Source organism: Nicotiana tabacum, chromosome 3 (genome assembly GCF_000715075.1).
Source record: "Nicotiana tabacum cultivar K326 chromosome 3, ASM71507v2, whole genome shotgun sequence".
In the NCBI taxonomy this organism is placed as follows: domain Eukaryota; kingdom Viridiplantae; phylum Streptophyta; class Magnoliopsida; order Solanales; family Solanaceae; genus Nicotiana; species Nicotiana tabacum.
The window spans coordinates 187427808-187447136 of NC_134082.1; the positions used below are offsets into that span (position 1 = coordinate 187427808).

The 19329-nt window shown below is 36.4% G+C and overlaps 3 protein-coding genes across 3 annotated transcripts; all 3 read right to left on the bottom strand.

The window, feature by feature from the left end:
* Positions 1 to 3288: 3288 nt before the first annotated feature.
* On the bottom strand, positions 3289 to 4101 carry LOC107816524 (uncharacterized). The gene has a single exon (XM_016642248.2). The coding sequence runs from the start codon at positions 3992 to 3994 to the stop codon at positions 3554 to 3556; it is 441 nt and encodes a 146-aa protein (XP_016497734.1). The 5' UTR covers positions 3995 to 4101; the 3' UTR covers positions 3289 to 3553.
* Positions 4102 to 12591: 8490 nt separating this feature from the next.
* LOC142178450 (uncharacterized) lies at positions 12592 to 12978 on the bottom strand. Its single transcript, XM_075247978.1, has one exon. The coding sequence runs from the start codon at positions 12976 to 12978 to the stop codon at positions 12592 to 12594; it is 387 nt and encodes a 128-aa protein (XP_075104079.1).
* A 766-nt stretch (positions 12979 to 13744) lies between these two features.
* On the bottom strand, positions 13745 to 19063 carry LOC107816525 (3',5'-bisphosphate nucleotidase AHL). Its single transcript, XM_016642249.2, has 3 exons — positions 18564 to 19063; positions 15400 to 16087; positions 13745 to 14253 (listed from the first exon to the last, which is right to left on the bottom strand). The coding sequence occupies exons 1-3, from the start codon at positions 18949 to 18951 to the stop codon at positions 13950 to 13952; spliced, it is 1380 nt and encodes a 459-aa protein (XP_016497735.2). The 5' UTR covers positions 18952 to 19063; the 3' UTR covers positions 13745 to 13949.
* Positions 19064 to 19329: the final 266 nt, after the last annotated feature.

A 19329-nucleotide genomic window follows, 5' to 3' on the forward strand; every position in this document is an offset into this window, starting at 1 on the left:
TCTGTAGAACTCGTCCGCTAGAGGAAAGAGAGGAAGGGTGTAGCCGATCACAAAAAGGTATTCGTAAAAGGCACAGTACCCAGGCCTGTAGGCGTCAACATAGTCTCCCTCCGCCAAAGTCATCTCTACGTGGGCAGGAATACCATATTTTATGCAGAGGGCATCGAGGTGAGTCTGATTCGTCTCAGAGAGCACAGGGTTCGGAGTAGGGGGCGGGTCCTTGAGGAAATCACTCCGAGACAAGGGATGCCTCGATAGTAATGCCTCCACTGTAAGAGGGTTGTCACTCTCTTCTACCTCCACCTCTCCACTGTCAGAAAGAGGTGATGCATTCGACGGAGCGGCCTCAGGAACCTCTTCGTTACGCGACGAGATCTCGGCATGATTTTGTTTAAAGGAAGTAAGCTATGCAAATAGAGTAAAAAAGAGGAGAACTTCCGGCCAGGAATGGAAACGAAGAAAATATGAAAGCAGAAGAAGAAGATCGGAAAATTATCAAGAATGGCCAAAGTTTTTCAAAGAAATCGAACCCTTCACCTATTTATAGGGTTGAGTGGCGCTAGAATCAAGGCGGCAGGTTTCAAACCAGCGCAGGAAACCAAGCGCCAAACCGTCAGTCTTTTACCTCGAAAATCCGCATAATGATGACACATGCGAAGTCTGACGTCACCCAAGGTGGCGTGTACTCTTATAGCGAGTATAGGTCCTCGACGAGCGGAGAGACTAACTGTATAGGTCCGAATTGGATCGACCACAGCATATAGCAAGTATGACCAGTGACCTAAAACCTACGAGTCGATACAGGGGTACGACCCAGAGGGGGAAGGAGAGACGCCATCGTATTAACATTGTATTTGGCGAGGTAGATATTCCTTAATCCGTCGCCCCCACGATTAAGGGAAATCTCTCAATATATAAGAGGGATTCGAGCTTTGTAATAGGTTTTTTTTGGAGTTTGGAATATACAAAATTATTATCTCTCTCTATTATTATCTCTTTATTGTTCTTATCTCTCTCTACCATTATCATCCTAGAGTTTATTATCTTCGGCTACGATTTACCCCTCCATCTTTGATTGATTTGCTTAAAAAGAACTTAAAATCTTTTGAGTCAAACAGTATCCAACACAATGCTTTTTAACTAGACATTTTAAAACAAAACACGTATATCCAGAAATAATATTAAAGCCATAATTAATGGGAAAATGAAGCATCAATTTAATCGTCACCCCCACTCCCACCATTCCCATTTTTCATGTAAATTAAGTGTTTAATTGCTAGCTACCTATGCTTGAAGGGATGAGCACCATCTGTCATTAAAATCACCTTCAATTGAGCCAACTTACTAAGTATACCTTTTAAAACACATTGACAACTACATTAATCACCATTTAATTTGGAAAATATATTTATTTGCATTCGGTCTTAACATCAAACTACTAAATGTTTGATAATAAATAGTTTTAGAAGAATGTTATTAGCATAATGTGTGCTTGTAAGAGATATCAAATATATGAGTTGGTTATTTCAGTCATGTGTTCTAAATAATCATTTTCCTGATGTATGTTTTCCTTAGTATTAATTTGACCAAAGTGGTGTTAGGAAAAAAGATAAAAATGATATACCCCTTTGAATTAAGGCTTTGAAGCCCTCTCGTCTCTTTGTAATTAGGGAAATCGATAAACTTAAGTTTAGAGTCACCTCGATTTCTAATGTTGGAACATCAACAAGGCCAACTAAGGACAAAAGAATATGAGTGACCATACAAACAAAGCAGTTCTCTTCGAGAGCAAGGAACATACAATTTTTTAGTGTATCCTGAGTAATGTCTACGTTACGTTCTCTTGACCAAAATAAGAAAAAAGTAAATTCAATTCTCGATTAAAGTAAGAACACATATCATTTTATCATAATTAAGTGGTAAATATATATATAGAAAAGATAAATATCTTGTATTTCTTAGTATGATGTAAATAGTGGTGGGAATAAACAAGTTGGAACCGCCTTATATGGACTCTAGTTTCATCCCTTTAGAAATGATATTTGCCCAACTGTAGGGTGAGAATCATCTTGTCCCAGCTTCAATTTTATCTAATGTTTCAACCTTACTTCAAAACTTTTGACTACATTTTCACCTAATCGTTTTACACTGTATCTTTATTTAAATTTACAGATATAAGATAAGATCATAGTTAATGAGGAGGTGCCATATATTAATGAAGCATTAATCTAATCATCATATCCCCCACCCCCTCTTTATGTTAGTCTATGTATCTGATTAATTGGTAGCCACCTATATTAATGAGGTGACGAGCATCTATTATTGAAAAACATCTTCAATTGAGCAAAATCTACCGATTTATCACAGTACTTTAGAATTTTAGATTTAGATGTACAAGTACTGACCTAACATTCGAAAAATGCATTAAACTACATTTATCACCCTCCAATCTCTTGAGGACTTAGCTACGCATAGTAGTCTATATCCTTCAAACAACAATAATTACATTCGATCCCAAACATTAATTAGTCGTTTTAATTAATTAAATTTATTTCAAAATATTTGACATTTTAGAAAAATAAGGAGCAGGCGTACGTATAATCACATTCACTGTCTTCGACATTCATATATTTATAGGTGGAGTTTTGTCCAAAACCCCGCTTAAGATACCTCATTTAGGATATTGGAAAGGAAAAATTGCAATTAGCTGCAGGGACGGATTTATAGGGAGATTATGAGGTACGTGACCTCATGATCTTTATAAAATTAAATATTTTATATACGTATTTTTTAAAATTGGTATTCACTCCATCTCAAATTATCTGTCGTGATTTTGAAAAATAGCTGTCTCAAAGTATTTGTCATTTTAAAAGTTAAAGAGTAAATTAATAAAAAAAAAATTCTATTTTACCCTTAATATTAATTGTTCTTGAAAACTACAAATACCCTAATTATGAGTAAGTATTAAACGAAGAGAGATTATATCTTAAGACATAAATAAAGGTAAATAGTCATACACCTTTCCTATTTAATATTTTTTTAAGGGGTGTATAGAAGAGAAACACAACAGATAATTTGAGACGGCGGGAGTATAATATTAACAGTTGGCACATATGCTCTAAGAAGATTGAATAGTGCACGTGGTTGAAGATTGAGTTATTTACTAACAAGAATAAGGATAAATTCCCACTTAATAACTTTTTCCTTCTTTTTCTTTTAATAGTGCACACATGTACCGAAAATCCAAGATCCGCACATAATTAGCCGTTAGATAAGCAAAACATTGAGTACTTGTAAACAAGTTCATTTCGCAAATAAAGCAAACACATTCCCAATCCCAAACATTAATGTCTCATCATTAATTCTACTAATATTATAACTGCAGAACTTAGCTGCATAACAAAGTCTTTCATACGACTCATCCCAAAATAAAACAAACAAAAACTAATACAGCAAAAAAAAAACCTCTCACATAGAATTAGTATAAAAGTCATACTTAATAACTTACTAGCTAAGGGCATGCTCATTCATGTTATTTATGTAACATTTTTCTTTAACAGTAAGCAACACACTTCTTCTTGCAATCCATTGTACAGCCACCAGATCCACCACCATAACCATACCCTTTTCCTTTACTGCTATATGATTTGAAACATTTTGCTGGACACCTAAGTTTCTTCCCTAAACATGGACCTTTATCCTTACACACAACAGTTGGTCTTATAATCCCACCTTTTGCATATCCACCTTTTGGGCCTCCAATTCCACCTCCATATCCTCCACCAAATCCAGGTATATTAAACCCACTTCCAGGCCCAAAAATCCCTCCAAATGGCCCACCATCGTTATCGTTTCCATTCCTGGCTCCGCCTCTGGCTGCTTTCTTGGATTTTTCGACGTTTTCGGGGGTGTGTCTAGTAGCAAAGGAGAAAGTGGCTGTTATCAGCAAGAAAGCTAAGAGAGTGAAGATGGTTATGGAGTTTTTTGTCTTCATTTTTTTTTGGTTAGGAGAAAGAGAGAGTAGAAGAATGAGTAGTATTTATTATGAGAAGAGAGGTGGAAAAGCATTGAAGAAAGGGGAGAGAAAAAGAAGATAGTTATAAGTGGATGGCAGTTGGGACACTTTGCATGAAGACTTTATAAGAGTAGGGTGGGTGGAATTTAATACACTAGAGTACACAAACATTATATTATGGATATCTAATCCCCCTGTTTTACTGTGTGTTTTTAATGTGTGTTATGAGGTGTCAACATGTACATATATTTTTGTAGATGTAAGGGACTTGCCATCGAGTCGTGTGATAAGACAGTTGAGATTTTCCCATCCTTAACTAAATGTTTTGAATTTGAGTTTTGAAAATTAATATTTTTCTTATGAGAACTGTTTTACCCATAATAGTTTACTCGATGAATCAAAATTAATCGAATTGTTTCAGAGATCACATCGTTAAATCGAATAGAAATTTGACACATTGGTGATGGTCTTGAGTAGACCTAATAATAGTACGAAAGGTAGAGAGTTAGGGTGTGTAAGGTAGGAAACGAAAATATTTTTCGGAAAGTATTTTTCAATTTTTTCATGTTTAGTTGGCTTAAATATTTTTGAAAATATTTTTCTCATTAACTCATTTTTCTCCAATTGTTTTCCCTATCAAGAAAAAGGAAAAATATTTTCCAATTCTCTTTTTTAACCTTCCCCATCCTATTTTCCATCCCCATCAACCCACCCTCACCCCATCCATCCACCTTACCCCACCTCACCCTTGCCCCAACTCCACCCTCACCCTAAATAAAAATATTATTAATGATACTTTCTTTTGATGTTATAGATAAACTGTTTTTTTTTTCATTTCAACAAGTGAGTATTTTTCTTCTTTTCATGAAATATAAAAGTAATTTTTTCATTTTAACAAAAAAAATACTTTTTTTCATGATGTAAAAAAAGTATTTTCTTTCCTTTCAACAAAATGATGTAGTAAAAAATATTTTCTTTCATTTAAACAAAAAAAGTATTTCCTTTTCATGATGTAGAAAAAGTTTTTTTTTTCATTTCAACAAAATAAATACTTTATTTTCATTTTGTAGAAATGGTAATTTATTTTTTAATAAAAAAGTATTGCCTTTTTAGTTATGGAGCACAAATTTCAACGTTATTTTTTACGTAAAAAATTAGTGGAACACATTAGTTCCTTTGTATTTGTGTGAATTTTTAGAAAAATAATTAACTTCTTGAAGAAAATAGAGTCTTAAAAATGTTGGGTATTTGGGGTGGGGGGGGGGGGTGGGCAGAGGCGGAGCATGCATAGGACTTGCGGGTTCGGTCGAACCCAGTAACTTTGATCCAAAACCTATATTTGTCTTAAAAAATTCATTAAATATATATAACTTGTTAATCTAGAATCCAGTAACATAAACAAACTAGAATCTTGAACCCACAAGTTTCAAATTCTGGCTCCACCTCGGGGGAGGGGGAAAGGAGGGGGGAGGGGAGGAGAGCACATGAAACATGCGGACTTGGGGGAAAGGGGTGAGGAGAGTAGCAAAAAAAAATATTTTTCTAAAATGTATTTTCTACTCTGTAACCAAACACTAGAAAATATTTTCCGGAAAAACTTTTCCACTCACCAACCAAACAAGAGAAAATAAGTTATAAAACCACTCATTTTCCATGAAAACATTTTCTGGGATAACATTTTCCATGAAAAATATTTTCCTTCCTACCAAATACACCCTTAATTTCACATTACTAGTATAATAGACAAAAATAAAATATGGTTGAAATGAGTCAAAATAAAGGTTGATTAAGAAACGTATATTTGTAATTCTCTGTATTATAACTTTTATATATGAACTGTCCCCTTCAAATTTGTCCTCAATCTGTTATTGTTCAGATAGTTAAACAATTCTTTTGTACTAATTTTTTAATTATTTGTTAAATTTGGAAACACGTTATGTTACTCTATATCCCCCACCACCACCCAAAAAAAGATGGTGGTTTAGAGTGGAACTCTTTTGAATTTGTTGTGGCCAGAAAAGCCAACTCACATGAAATTGCCCTAATGATACTTCAGTCTTCCTAACTTAATAGTCCGTTTGGCAAAGCTGCAAAAATCAGTTTATTTTGAGATGTGTTTTTTTTCGTAAGTGCTTTCATCAAAAGTACTTTTGGTGAGAAGCAGTTTGTGTTTGGCTAATTAGTTTGAAAATCACTTCTGAGCAGCAATTAGCGTTTGGCCAAACTTTTAAAAATTGCTTCTAAGTGTATTTTTCTCAAAAGCTCCAAAACTGCTTCTACTTCTCCTCAAAAGTACTTTTTTTCCTTCCAAAAGCTTGGCCAAACACCTCAATTTTTGACCAAAAATATTTTTGGCCAAAAAGAAGTTTGGCCAACCAGGCTATTAGTGATGTAACAATACCTGTCATACATTATTGATTTACTATAAATGTGGTAACACCATCTTAAAGGCAGTTTCTTAACGAAGCAAATCCCTAAAAACAATAATTTAATAGACAGAAAACAAGATATATATCAAAAGAGATTTGAATCGGGATAATTTATTTCTGTTTGGGTGTATGAACAAAGTTCCACATTGATAGCTGAAAAGACTGGGAGTTTATATATAAAGTTTAGGAATCTCTTAATGATGTGAGACATTTTGAGAAAAATTGTGCGGGTTTGGCTCAAAGCGGACAATATCACACCATGTTAAGAGTATCTTTGGGCTAGTTTAGTGCAACAACTGGTATCAGAACCCAGTGGCGGACCCATGATTTTGTGCAAGTGGGTTCAATCTTAGAAGTACACAACTTTAGTTGTAAAATAGTAGTTGTCAAGTGGGTTCAAATAAAATATTTATACAAAATTTATACAGCTTTAATCGTAATTTATACATATATACAGTATTATTTTTTGATGAAGCGGGTTCAGTTGAACCCGCTTGCCATCACGTGTGTCCGCCACTATTAGAACTCAGGTTCAGTGGGACGAGTATGGCGATTTGCAGAGACTCAATTTGGAGATACGCACACAAAAAGAAGCTAGTTTTAGTCTGAGGGGAAGATTGTGACACTAAAGAAACGTAATCTGTTTGGGATATAGTTAGTGGTCCAAACTGTTGGACGTGCGAATAAAGTCCCATATTGGTAGCTCAAAAGATTGAGAGTCTACATATAAGGCATAGAGATCTCTCTTAATGGCGTGAAACCTTTTGGAGAAAACCGTTAAGAGTATCTTTGAGCTGGTTTAGCCCAGTAATTTCCTTTATTTGGTTTAAAACTGAGATATAAAAAGAAAAACTTGATAGTTAAGACAATCCAACACCCTAGAAAACACAGGAAACCAAATTAGTTTTTAGTGGATTGATGTATTAACTATTACATTCCCACTTCAAAATCATTATAACAAGTGCAGTTATTTTTTTTATTTTTTATTTTGGAATAGAAGAGAAAGAAAAGGGGGAAAGAAAAAGTTACATTGAGATGTCATCTTCAGCTAGTGAACAAGCTAAAGACCTTTGTTTGGAAGAAACTGCAGGTTATCAATTGGTCAGGAAATTGCTCCAAAAACCCATTGGTACCACACAACAGTAATAAAGGTTTTATAGGAATATAGAATGAGCCCCAAAATTAATACATGTATATACTTATACTTTTGGCTTTGTATCAAACTTAAAGTCAACAGTCGAAACTCTTTTCCCATCATTCCTTTGGCTTTATTATTTGTGTTTTACCACTTGTTTCCTTTTTATAAAAATTTATTAAGATCACATGTAAAACAAACCATATTATCATTGCTTGTTACATACATTTACAATAAAATTCGAGGATGCTACACTTTATCATCTTAAGCTCGATTCAGTAAAACATCGAACAACACTAAATATTTAAAGCATCAGTTTATTTGTTTTGTAAACATCTTAACGCACCGAAGAAGTGTTAAATTTGTGAATTGCAGAAATTGATATGAGAAGAGGAGAAGAATTGAGAAATTTCCACTGTTTTATTAAGCTGCTAACTGCACTGTTACACGTATATATAGTTGCTCCACTAACTGATACAACTAATTGACAGTTGTACAACTAATTCTAAATGACTAACTATAGTTAACTTAACTAACTATGGTTAAGTAATACTATCCTTTATACCCCTCGAGCTAGGAGGTATGAAGTAGGGGTGGGCATATATCGGGTAAAACCGATAACCCGGGCCGTTAATTCTTTATTGGGTTATCGGTATTGGGTTATTGGGTTAACAGTTCGGTAACGGGTTAAATTTTTTTTTATTGGGTTATCGGTTCGGGCTCGGTTTGCATTTTTGTTATTGGGTAAAAACCAATAACCCAATAAGAATGATGTAATTTACTAATTTACCCTTAAGTATATACTAGGGTTATTTATTTTCCTAATTCCCTCTTCACTCTTCACTCTTCCGTCTTCAGTTGTTTGTCTCTCAGTTCTCATTCTTGTTTCCGTCGCAGCCCCCAAGAGTCAAGACGCAAGACTCACCACCAGTTCTCCGCCAGACATCAGTAGATACTGCACAGAAGTGGGAGCGTGCTTTTGTTAAGAAACAACAAAAGTTGGCAGTTTACACGTTCTGGCAGTTTGATTTCTTTGTTTTATATATTGCAAAATTTTTTAGTTGTTTTATGTTATCGGGTAAACCGATAACCGAACCGATAACGATATATAACCGATTAACCGATAACCGATAACCAATATCTTATCGGTTTGGTTATCGGGTTATGATATTTGTAAACCGATAACCGATAGGCAAAACCGATAATGTTCAAAACCGAACCGAACCGACCGATGCCCACCCCTAGTATGAAGATGTTCTTCATTCCTAGCTTAGACACAAGGTAGTCATGCTGAGCCCCCCAAGTCCTTTGGTAAGTAAATCTGTTTGTTGATCAGTTGAAGCAAATAGATAGAGATGAGACCTTGTTGAATCTTCTCGTGGATAAAGTGGCAATCAATGTCTATATGTTTGGTGCACTCATGAAACACAGGGTTTGCAGCAATCTGAAGAGCATATTTGCTATCACAATAGACAGGAATAGAGGAATAGTGAGGAACACCCAACTCTTTGAATAAGCCAAGGAGCCATACCATTTCAGCAACAGTAGAGGCTAGGCTACGATACTCAGCCTCAGCAGAGCTTCGAGAAATAGTAGATTGCTTTTTGGATTTCCAAAGATGATGGAATCACCAAACTTAACAATATAGCTTGTGGCAGACTTTCTAGAAATGGGGCATGCAGCTCAATCCGCATCACAGAAGGCTAACAAAGACTCTAAACAATGAGACTTAAGCAAAATACCCAATCTAGGATAATGTCTAATGTACCAGACTACACGTAAAACAGCATCCATGTGGGACACTTTAGGTTTGTGCATAAATTGGCTAAGGCATTGGACAGCAAACGAAATGTCTGGCCTAGTGACAGCAAGATAAAGCAGCCTGCCCAGAAGCCTTTGATAAGGTCCAGGATCATCAATGAGACCTATATAACCATCAAATTCACAGCTTGTCAACTTCAGATTAGGTTCCATAGGAGAAGCTAAGTTTAGCACCAGACAAACCCAAGTCTGCAATAAGCTCAAGTGAGTATTTCCTCTGATGCATCAAAATCCCCTCAACACTCCTAGCAAACTCAATACCCAAGAAATACTTGAGCTCCTCCAAGTCTTTGATTTTGAAATTCTGCTGCAAATCATCCTTAGTAGCCTGGACCAAGGGTATGTCATCACCAGTGATGAGCATGTCATCGACATACACTAGAACTACCACTATGTGACCATGCAGTCGTTTGGTGAATAAATAATAGTCCAGATGGCTTTGATGAAAGCTTGAGGCAATGAGAGTGGAGGTCAATTTAATATTCCATTGACAGGAAGCTTGTTTAAGACCATAAAGTGATTTATGTAATCTGCAAAGCAATGATGTATCTCCAGGCTTACTGAAACCCTGTGGCAGACTCGTATAGACCTTCTCAGTGAGATCACCTTGTAAGAAAGCATTGTACAGATTCATTTGATGAATGATCCAATGACTAGAAGCAGCTAAGGAAAGAACACTTCGAACAATCACCATTTTAACTACAGGAGAGAATGTCTCCTTGTAATCCAGTCCTTCCTTCTGATTGAAATTCTTAGCTACAAGCCTTGCCTTAAACCTCTCCACTTCTCCAGAAGCCTTATACTTGATCTTATAGACTCATTTGCATCCTATAAGTTTCTTACCTAGTGGCAATGGAACCAACTCCCAGGTATTGTTGTCTTCCAAGGCCTTGATTTCAGTCTGCATAGCCTCAACCGAACGTTTGTCTTTTGCTACCTCATGAAAAGTGGTTAGTTCAACCTTATTGGAAAATTGAGAAAGATAATTGTGGTACTTAGTGGAGATATGATCATATCCAATAACATCAAACAAAGGATACATGCAATTGTTGGACTGTCCTTGCTTGTCTGGTCTCACATAATCACTAAGCCATATATGTGGCCTAGATACTCGAGTGGATTTCCTAGCAATGTTTTGTTGGTGCAATGGGCACAGTGGATTCATTAACAGGCAAAACTTCTTCTGGAGTTGGCATGGATCTAGTGTCTAGCAAAGAAATAGAATCAGGAGAAGGAACAAGACAATGCACATGAGGAATGTTCACCATAGGTGCATGTACATCTAAAGGAACAAGGTAAGAAAGTATCTCCTGCCCTGGTTGGACTGACAGTATTGAAGTACATGTTTTCAGTAGCAATCTCAGGATTATGGAAAGGAAAGGCATCTTCATAAAAAATCACATCCCTGCTGATAAACAAAGTATTGTACTCAATGTTCAGCAGTCTATATCCCTTCTGATTTACAGTATACCCAAGTAGAACACACTTTACTGCTCGGGGCTGAAACTTATGATACTTAGGCAGAGTTGAGGCAAAGCAAATGCAATCAATGACTCTCATATGAGAAAGAGAGGGCTGCCTCTGGCACAATAATTCAAATGGTGATTTGTTACCAAGAACAGTAGAAGGGATCATGTTGATTATGTAGACAACTAACTCAATACACTCCCCCAGAATTTAGTAGGTAGATGGCCTTGAAATTTGATTGCTCTGGCTATCTCCAAGATGTGTCTATGTCTTCTTTCAACCACCCCATTTTGTTGTGGGGTATAGTGACAAGCGCTTTGATGCAAAATGCCATACTATTAAAACAGGTCTCTACAAGTTGTGTTAAAGAACTCACTACTATTGTCAGATCGGAACATTTTAATTACTTTGCCAAATTGAGTCTGAATCATAGTAATGAAATTCTTGAGCAAAAGAATCACATCAGATTTAAGCCTCATAAGAAATACCCAAGTCCATCTTGTATAGTCATCAACTAAGGTAAGAAAAAACTTCATTTCATTATGAGTAGATGTCTTATAGGGTACTCATACATCCATGTGAATCAATTGAAAACTACTTACACTTCTACTATGGCTAACTGGAAAAGGTACTCTAGTTTGCGTTGCTAAAGGACAAATCTCACACTTATGTAAAGCTTCACATCTACTGAAAGTGGACATTATTCTAATGACTTGCATAGGCACATGCCCCAGCCTTTTATGCCAAATGTCCCCAACTTCCTTTGCTACTACTGTGAATGCTTGATAAGTCCTCCATTTCTCTTGTTTAGTTGCATAAAGCATTGTGTATAGACCATCCTCTTCTCTACCAATCTCTCTCACCTTCCCAGATAAGAGATTCTGAAAGACAAAGAATGTGGGAAAGAAAGATACAAAGCAGTTCATGTCTTTTGTCACCTTTGACACATACAAAAGATTGAACTTAAATGAAGGTACACAAAGAACATTCTTGATTGTGTCACCTCCTTTTAACTGACAATCCCCAACATGTGTGACCTTAGCCGAGTCTCCTATAGGCATTTGTACTTGACCTCCATTACCTACTGACATCCCATTATCCAATAAGTTTTTATCCCCTATCATATAATTTGTAGCACCTGTGTCCACAATCTATTTAAGAATGTTAACATTGCAACAGAAAAGATTACCTGCCATTGCTGCTACATTCTGAGTAGTCATTTCCCCAAAGGAGGAGTTGTTCAACATTTGCAAAATTTGAGCATACTGCTCCTGAGTGAAAATCCGTGGCTGCCTTGTAGCTCTATGCTCAACATTCTATGTGTTGCTGCCTTGTAGTTGTACTGTATTCACTTTCCTCTTAGACTTAAAGTTTGTGGGATAACCAACTATTTTATAACAATTCTCCTTCAAATGTCCTGTTTTGTTGCAGTAGTCACACTTCATGAGTTTATAGCAACCATCTCTAGTGTGCCCCTTCATCTTACAGAAATCACACTCCAACTCATAATTTCTCTTCTGTTTGGGTCTAGCTTGAGTTGAACATAGCGGTAGGTTCATTATGATTAGGCATTCCAAAACTGTTCCATGTCATCATCCTACAACTTTCATCTTGAACTACCATTGCGTAAGCTTGGTTAATGGTTGGGACTGTGGGCATCATGAGTATTTGGATTCTAGCTTGTTCAAAACTATTATTTAGTCCCTTAGAAATTATAATAGGCGTTAGAATTGCAATTGTTCAACATAATCTTTAGCAGGTGGTGGTGGCGTAATTGAATTGTATTCAGCCCATAGATCAGACAATTTAGTAAAATAAACTGATACTAATGAAACTCCTTGAGTAGAAGTAAAAATTTCTTTGTGCAAATAGTAAAGTCTAGATGTATTCACTTTGTCAAAACGTTCTTTAAGCTGTGTCCAAATTGTTTGTGCATTTTCAGAAAAGAGAACTCCCGTTAACAAATGCTGACTTACATTGCTCATCAACCATGAGGTCACAATCACATTATAGCGGTCCCATTGATGTGCTAATGCTGGTCCAAAATCTGCTTTGGAAGTGGATCCATCAACTAAGCACAATTTGTTCTTCCCTAGCAATGCTACTTTCATTGCTCGATTTCAAATTGTGTAGTTGTCCATTCCAGTTAACAATAGACCCACTGTCATCGATCCTGGTCCATCAGACGGATGGAGATATAATGGATGATTATGATCGAGAATTATCGCTCCGCCGCTGGTCACACATGTTCCGGCATCCGTGCTACTCGATTCATCATCAATTGCCATGGAATTTGCACAAACAAAATCAATTAGGGCTCATAGAAAAATATCGCAAAAACAGAGTCAAAACCACAGAAATAGAGTCGATTCTCTCGATTTCCTCTTTAATTGCACTAAGATATCTCTAGAATCACTCGATTGATGGATCTGATACCATGTTAAATCTGTGAATTACAGAAACTGAAATGAGAAGAAGAGAAGAACGATTGAGAAATTTTCACTGTTTCATTAAGCTGCTAACTACACTGTTACGCGTATATATAGTTGCTCTATTAACCGATACAACTAATTGACAGCTGTACAACTAACTCTAAGTGACTAACTATAGTTAACTTAACTAACTATAGCTAAGTAATACTATCCTTTACAAGAAGTAGCAGCAACAAGGAGGAGGAGGAGGAAGAAAGAGGAAGATGTGCAGGGTTATATTTGGCAGCCAGGTGCACTAAGTCGCCCTATGCACGGGGTCCCCCTTCATGAAGGGTTATAGTTGCAATTTTTTTTATTTTCCTGTCTAGACCTGGCCCAGTTAAAAATTTCCTTCCACGCGGTCCTTGAGAGATATTCAGGAAATCCACTCACATGATTCAAAAGATTAATATAATATCTTGGAATTTCCTTCAGAGAAATCAATCTGCCTAAAAGTTGATTTTACTGTACAGAATGAATTCATGGTTCATCAATCAGTACCCAAAGTTGCAGTATAATGCTATGATTTATTTATATTTGCAACTGACGAGCCTTATGCACAACATTTGACAACATTTGGGCTGAACAGTTTTTGAGTAACATACAGTAGGTTAAAGGCTAGAGGAGTTCCAGCTAGCATCTACAGCCTGGATAATCTTTTCGTGTAGTTTTGCTCCAGCGCAAGCAATTATACCTCGATCAAGTCCTTCTAAGTATACGCCTTTGGAGAAGTCTAGTGGCTGCCCTCCTGCATCTGTCACCATACCACCGGCTTCTTCAATGATAAGAACACCAGCTGCATGATCCCATATTTTTTCCTTGTAACCAGCACTCGCAAATTTCATGAATATCTCAGCATCTCCTCGAGCTATGGCTGCATACTTCACCATGCTATATACACGTAATGGCTGGTTCCTGCATAAGAGACATCTGAATGCGTGAAAATAGTACTTAAAGATGCAGAGTAATTATCAGTGAACACATCTGCAGCTGTCATGGGTAAAGAGTAACAGGAAATAGAGTAAAACTGCTCAGAGAACTAGAAAGCGATCGTAAATATAGGACCTTGAAAGCTTTGAGCGCAGTATTATCAAAGGCTCAATTGAGGCGCGCTTAAGCCCAGAAGCTCAGGGTAGGCGCTTTGCCTCACCTAGATTGTGCTTCGGTGTTGGCAAGGCACTAAGACGTGTGCCTCATTTCCCATAAGTTCTATCTTGACTAGAGCGGTGTGAGCACGTGATTTTTGCCTCACAAGAACTACTCCAAAAGAAATCATAAATAATTTTTCTTTATAATTTATGTGGCATTTTTGGATAATTGTTTGTGTTTTGTCCGTAAATGTTTACCTTGTTATAGTTAATTGAAAAATAAAATAGGAATACATGCTGCATGCATATCTAGGATTTAAATATGCATTTAAGAATTAATTAAATTTATTTGGCTCAAAAAGGAAAATCATAAAAATATGCGTGTTATTCTATTTGTTGTCGTTGTGTGATTTTATTTTAAGATTTTAATTTGTGTGTCAATTGTTGTAAGTATTAATTAATATTAGTGTTAGTTTTATTTTGATTTTACAAATTAATTAGGAATTGTATTTGAATTAGAAAATTGAAGAAGGAAAAGGGAAAAGAGTGCAAAAAATTGAAGAAAATATCGGATCTGGGCCATTTTAATTGACAAAAGAGCAGGCCCAATGTGTGTAATACCCAGTCCAGGACCAGGTCTCTCATCCGTCTCCCAAACGACGTCGTTTGGATATATTCGACCAGGTCATAATACTAAACAATAGATATGATTGGCAAAAAGATATATGAATTGTGAAAGAAATTATTCTGAATGAAGTTGTTATTTTTTTCTTGCATAACATATAATATATTAACTTTTATTGGTGCGCCTTTTTAAACTAAAGTCCATATTTTAATTACGATTTGTGCTTAATGCCTCAATAGACCTAGAATGCTTTTCAACGCTTTTCGCCTTTGACAACACTATTTGTGTGTTGTCTTTAAGTCAAGGAGATTTGCTTTGGAGTACAAGAGAGAATTTGGTTATACTTACCTAAGTCCAACACTATGGGCCAGTCCTGCTGTGAATGAATGGCTTGAATTTGCTATCTCAACTGGTTCACAAAAGGTAGCCAATGCTGGATTATCTATGGAGGAGACTTTGATTTGCTTTGCAGAGTTTGGCCACACAAAGTTCTTTTCTCCATACAGTAATGGTTGCATCCAAGCCTTGCCGCCACCTTTCCTTGCATAAAGTACAGAACCTCTATCCCCAGATACAGATGTTTGGGAGGTCAACCTAGATAAGATTCTCCGATAACCATTTTGATAACTAAGCCATTCCTTCTTCATAGGGTAATTTGGACACCCGAGAACCCCAAGCACAGGTTCTCCATCTTCTATCAATGCCAAAGCAATGGCATATTGATCTCCACGCACAAAACCCAATGTGCCATCAACAGGATCCAGTACCCAAAACTTGCTACCTCTAGCGCCGGCCAAGCTGCACCGACTTATGGCCGCAAGAACAGCTTTCGCATCAAGATCAGTACCAGGACCTTTCAGTCCAAAACGGGGTGCATCTGCTAGACATTCATTCACGGTTCTTACTACTGCTTCTAACAGGCCAACTGCGCTAGCCTTGGAAAGAACTTCCACATCTTCTTCAGCAACAATAGAGACATTCTCACTGCCAAAAGCCTCGGACAGAACCCAGCTGACAATTGCTTGGACACTCCAATCTAACAACATCAAGATTAGCTGATTTTAGCATTTTGAGTACAAAAAGAAGATGTTGCAGTTTTGATGAAGAAGACGGCTACTGCACCATCACCTTGGAAATACACTCTTGAAGTGTTTCAAAAAGCTTATGACAGAAAACCAGAGCGTGCAATCAGCAACTGAAGCCTAATATTTTTAGGTTTGAAATATAAATTCAACTGACCACGTTGGACTACATTGCAGCTTATATTACATGGATACTTAATTTGTTTTGATGTACCAGTCATATGCAGAAAACAGCCAAAAAAAAAAAAGGAATATGATCATATGCATTTATTCATGGATTTAATTTAATAACAAAATGATACTCGATGAGTATCGCACAAAATTTTTCTTGTTTCTCTTTGGCTCTTGCTGTTATCTGTTGACATACATATTTGGATGAAGCAGCCACTCACCACAGAGAAAGTCATCAATGAACTTGCGAAACAAAGTTACTATCTTTAGCTCGATAACTGTTTTATGCTTTGTTAAAAGTCTACAAGTTGTAGAACATACGATTGGTACATATTACCTAATGCACTATGTTGTCTTGATACATTTCAAGCTCTAAACCAATATACTTGAGATTAGAATGGGTTAGTAAGCTTTGCAGCTTTGGCTGGACTCCAAGCAAACAGACCATTTGGCTTGCTCTAACTTTCAGACAACTCCCATAGCAGTATAGAAAATCAAAAAAAGTATGTTCCATTTCACCAGGAGAAAACACTGTTTGGCTAGATCTCCAAATAATAATAAATACAATTCAATAGCAGTTCAACTATGATCCTGAGCTGAGTTAAAAACAGTCACTAAATCGATGTGTCTCTTACCGTTACCATCAATTGAGAAAATGATACCGGAAAGTCATTTCTTTTTACCATAATACATATGTAGCAATAGTTTTCATGAAATAGACCATCAAACTGTAACCATGCCAAAGTAATCCTCAACAATTTGCACAATTTTACCGCAAATTCGACACTAAAAATCAACCTACACCTATGCTCTATTGATTAGTATTTTTTCCCAGTCTCAAATGAGCCAAAATACTGTTATCTTCTTTAAGCACTATATCCAAAAGGTTGCACCATTTAGTCATAATTAAGATGCTAAATGTCACTACAGAAAGTCACATGGCTTCCTGGCCACTTAAACTTGTATCGGTTTGTAAAGCCGATTTATGAACTTATATTTTTCTCATTTGAACACTTCAACTTGACGGAATTAATACTAATAAACAATTTCTGTTGAACATGTTCGTCAATCGCTCTGACATGAATGCCATGTCACATATTTGGTCTTTATTATATGACATGTGGATTTGTGAGTCCTATATTATTAGAAAAAAATTAATCTTTAAAATTTTTAATTTCTTTTTCGTTCTCTTTTTTCTCCACCATACACAGCCTATCCAACAACTCTAAACCTCAGTCATTTTCAACCACCATCATCTTCTTCCTCCTATAAGAAAGCTTCGTCCAAACTCCAAACCTCACCAATATACAATGGGACAGGGATAGTCCCTCCCGAGAACTACCTGACTTTGATTCCAAACCTTGCCCTTCTCATATTGACGGCTTCTTCGCTAAGCCCCACCTGCAAACCCTAGATTTCCCCAAAACAGCTCCAGTCTGATCTGGAAGAGCTCAGTGACGGCCAAGAAGAACCAGATGATAATGATGCTAATGAATCGGATAGCCGGTCTTACATTTCTTTTTCCAGTAAATCAACGCATAACAATTTGGACTATTTTTAGATTTGTGCTTGCCATCCTTGTGCATGAGCCATTTAGTGAATGGGGAAGAGAAAGAGAAAAAGAAACGGGAGGGGGTAAAGTAGGATAGAAAATGAAAAACGTTTACAGGACGGGGGAGTTGCTTGAGAAGATGAGAGAGGTGGGAGGGGAGGGGAAAAGAGAAGGGGAGAGAGAAAGATCTTTTTTTTTTCCCTTTCTTATTTATATTTTATTCTATTTCGAATATTTTTTTAATAAAAATAAAATTATTCACGCGCTTTGACAGCGTGATTTGCACACAATTTAGCCATGTAAGTTGTGTCACTTCTACATAGGCTTGGCCAATGGTCAAATGTGTTTATTAGTATTCATTCCGTCAAGTTGAAGTGTTCAAATGGGAAAAAAAATAAGTTCATATATCGGCTTTACAAACCGATACAAGTTTAAGTGGCCAAGAAGTCATTACGCCTACTTAAAATTCATTTTCAACTATTTATCAAAGAATCCAAATCAACAACACCCAAAACGATTACTTAAAATACACAATCTTTTCCCTTTTCCCAAATTCATCTCTACAACTCAATTCCAAAGTACAGTCCTAGAATTGCCCAAAAGCCCATTTCAAATAAATAAAATAAAAACGTGACAACACAAGATAAAAGGATAAGACAGGCCTAATTACAAGTTAGCAAAAAGCATAAGAATGGAAAAAGAATTACCAGCAATTGTGACAGGGGAATTATCTTCCTTAGAATGGACTTGTTCAAAGGATTTAGAAAGCAAATTATCTTGAAGTCTCTGACAAAGCAAGCAAGCCATATGTACAGCTCTTACAGCAATTTCCAGTTCTTTACAATACCCATCTGGAATATCAATTGAGCTAACTTCCAATTTACAATCTTCATCCATTTCCGATAGAAAACTGGTTTTACTACACTGAGCAAGAGATATTTTGTCAGTGAAACCCAAGTGGGAATTTTTCTTGGAAGAGAAAGAGAGAGTTCCTAGTATTTGGGTTTTGGGAAAAACATCATTAGACTTCCTAGAATGGAACAAAGTATGTGGGACTTTGATTGGAAAGCTAGTAGTAGTACAAGTACAAGACATAATTGTTGGGATTTTTATAGATCAAGAAAGTAACACGCAGCCACTGTCTCATTCGCTAAGCGCAGAGCATGTATGTGGTGAATTTTTTGGTTTCAATGATTAGTCTTGAATAATAATGACTTTTTTAGTGGACTCAAATTGCTTATATATATAGTCATAGACTCCTGAGGCCCGAGGCGTTTGAGATCACATCAACAGAGCCCCACCCCCACCCCACCAAACAAAGTTTTAAAAGACATTTATGAGAATATCTTTAGAATTAAATTTAATAATATTTCATTTTGAACAAGGAATTTAATATTTCCTTTGTTCCAATTTATGTGAACCTGTTTGATTAGGCACGAAGTTTAAGAAAGAATGAAGACTTTTCGAATTTGT

Excerpts from the sequence above, each read along its gene's own strand:
- LOC107816525 (XM_016642249.2), bottom strand. The coding sequence starts at position 18,951 with ATGTCTTGTACTTGTACTACTACTAGCTTTCCAATCAAAGTCCCACAT. Across the intron at positions 16,088-18,563 it reads TTCCCCTGTCACAATTGCTG|ATTGGAGTGTCCAAGCAATT; the intron begins GTAATTCTTTTT and ends TGATGTTGTTAG. Across the intron at positions 14,254-15,399 it reads GCCCATAGTGTTGGACTTAG|GAACCAGCCATTACGTGTAT; the intron begins GTAAGTATAACC and ends TCTCTTATGCAG.
- LOC107816524 (XM_016642248.2), bottom strand. The coding sequence starts at position 3,994 with ATGAAGACAAAAAACTCCATAACCATCTTCACTCTCTTAGCTTTCTTG.
- LOC142178450 (XM_075247978.1), bottom strand. The coding sequence starts at position 12,978 with ATGAAAGTAGCATTGCTAGGGAAGAACAAATTGTGCTTAGTTGATGGA.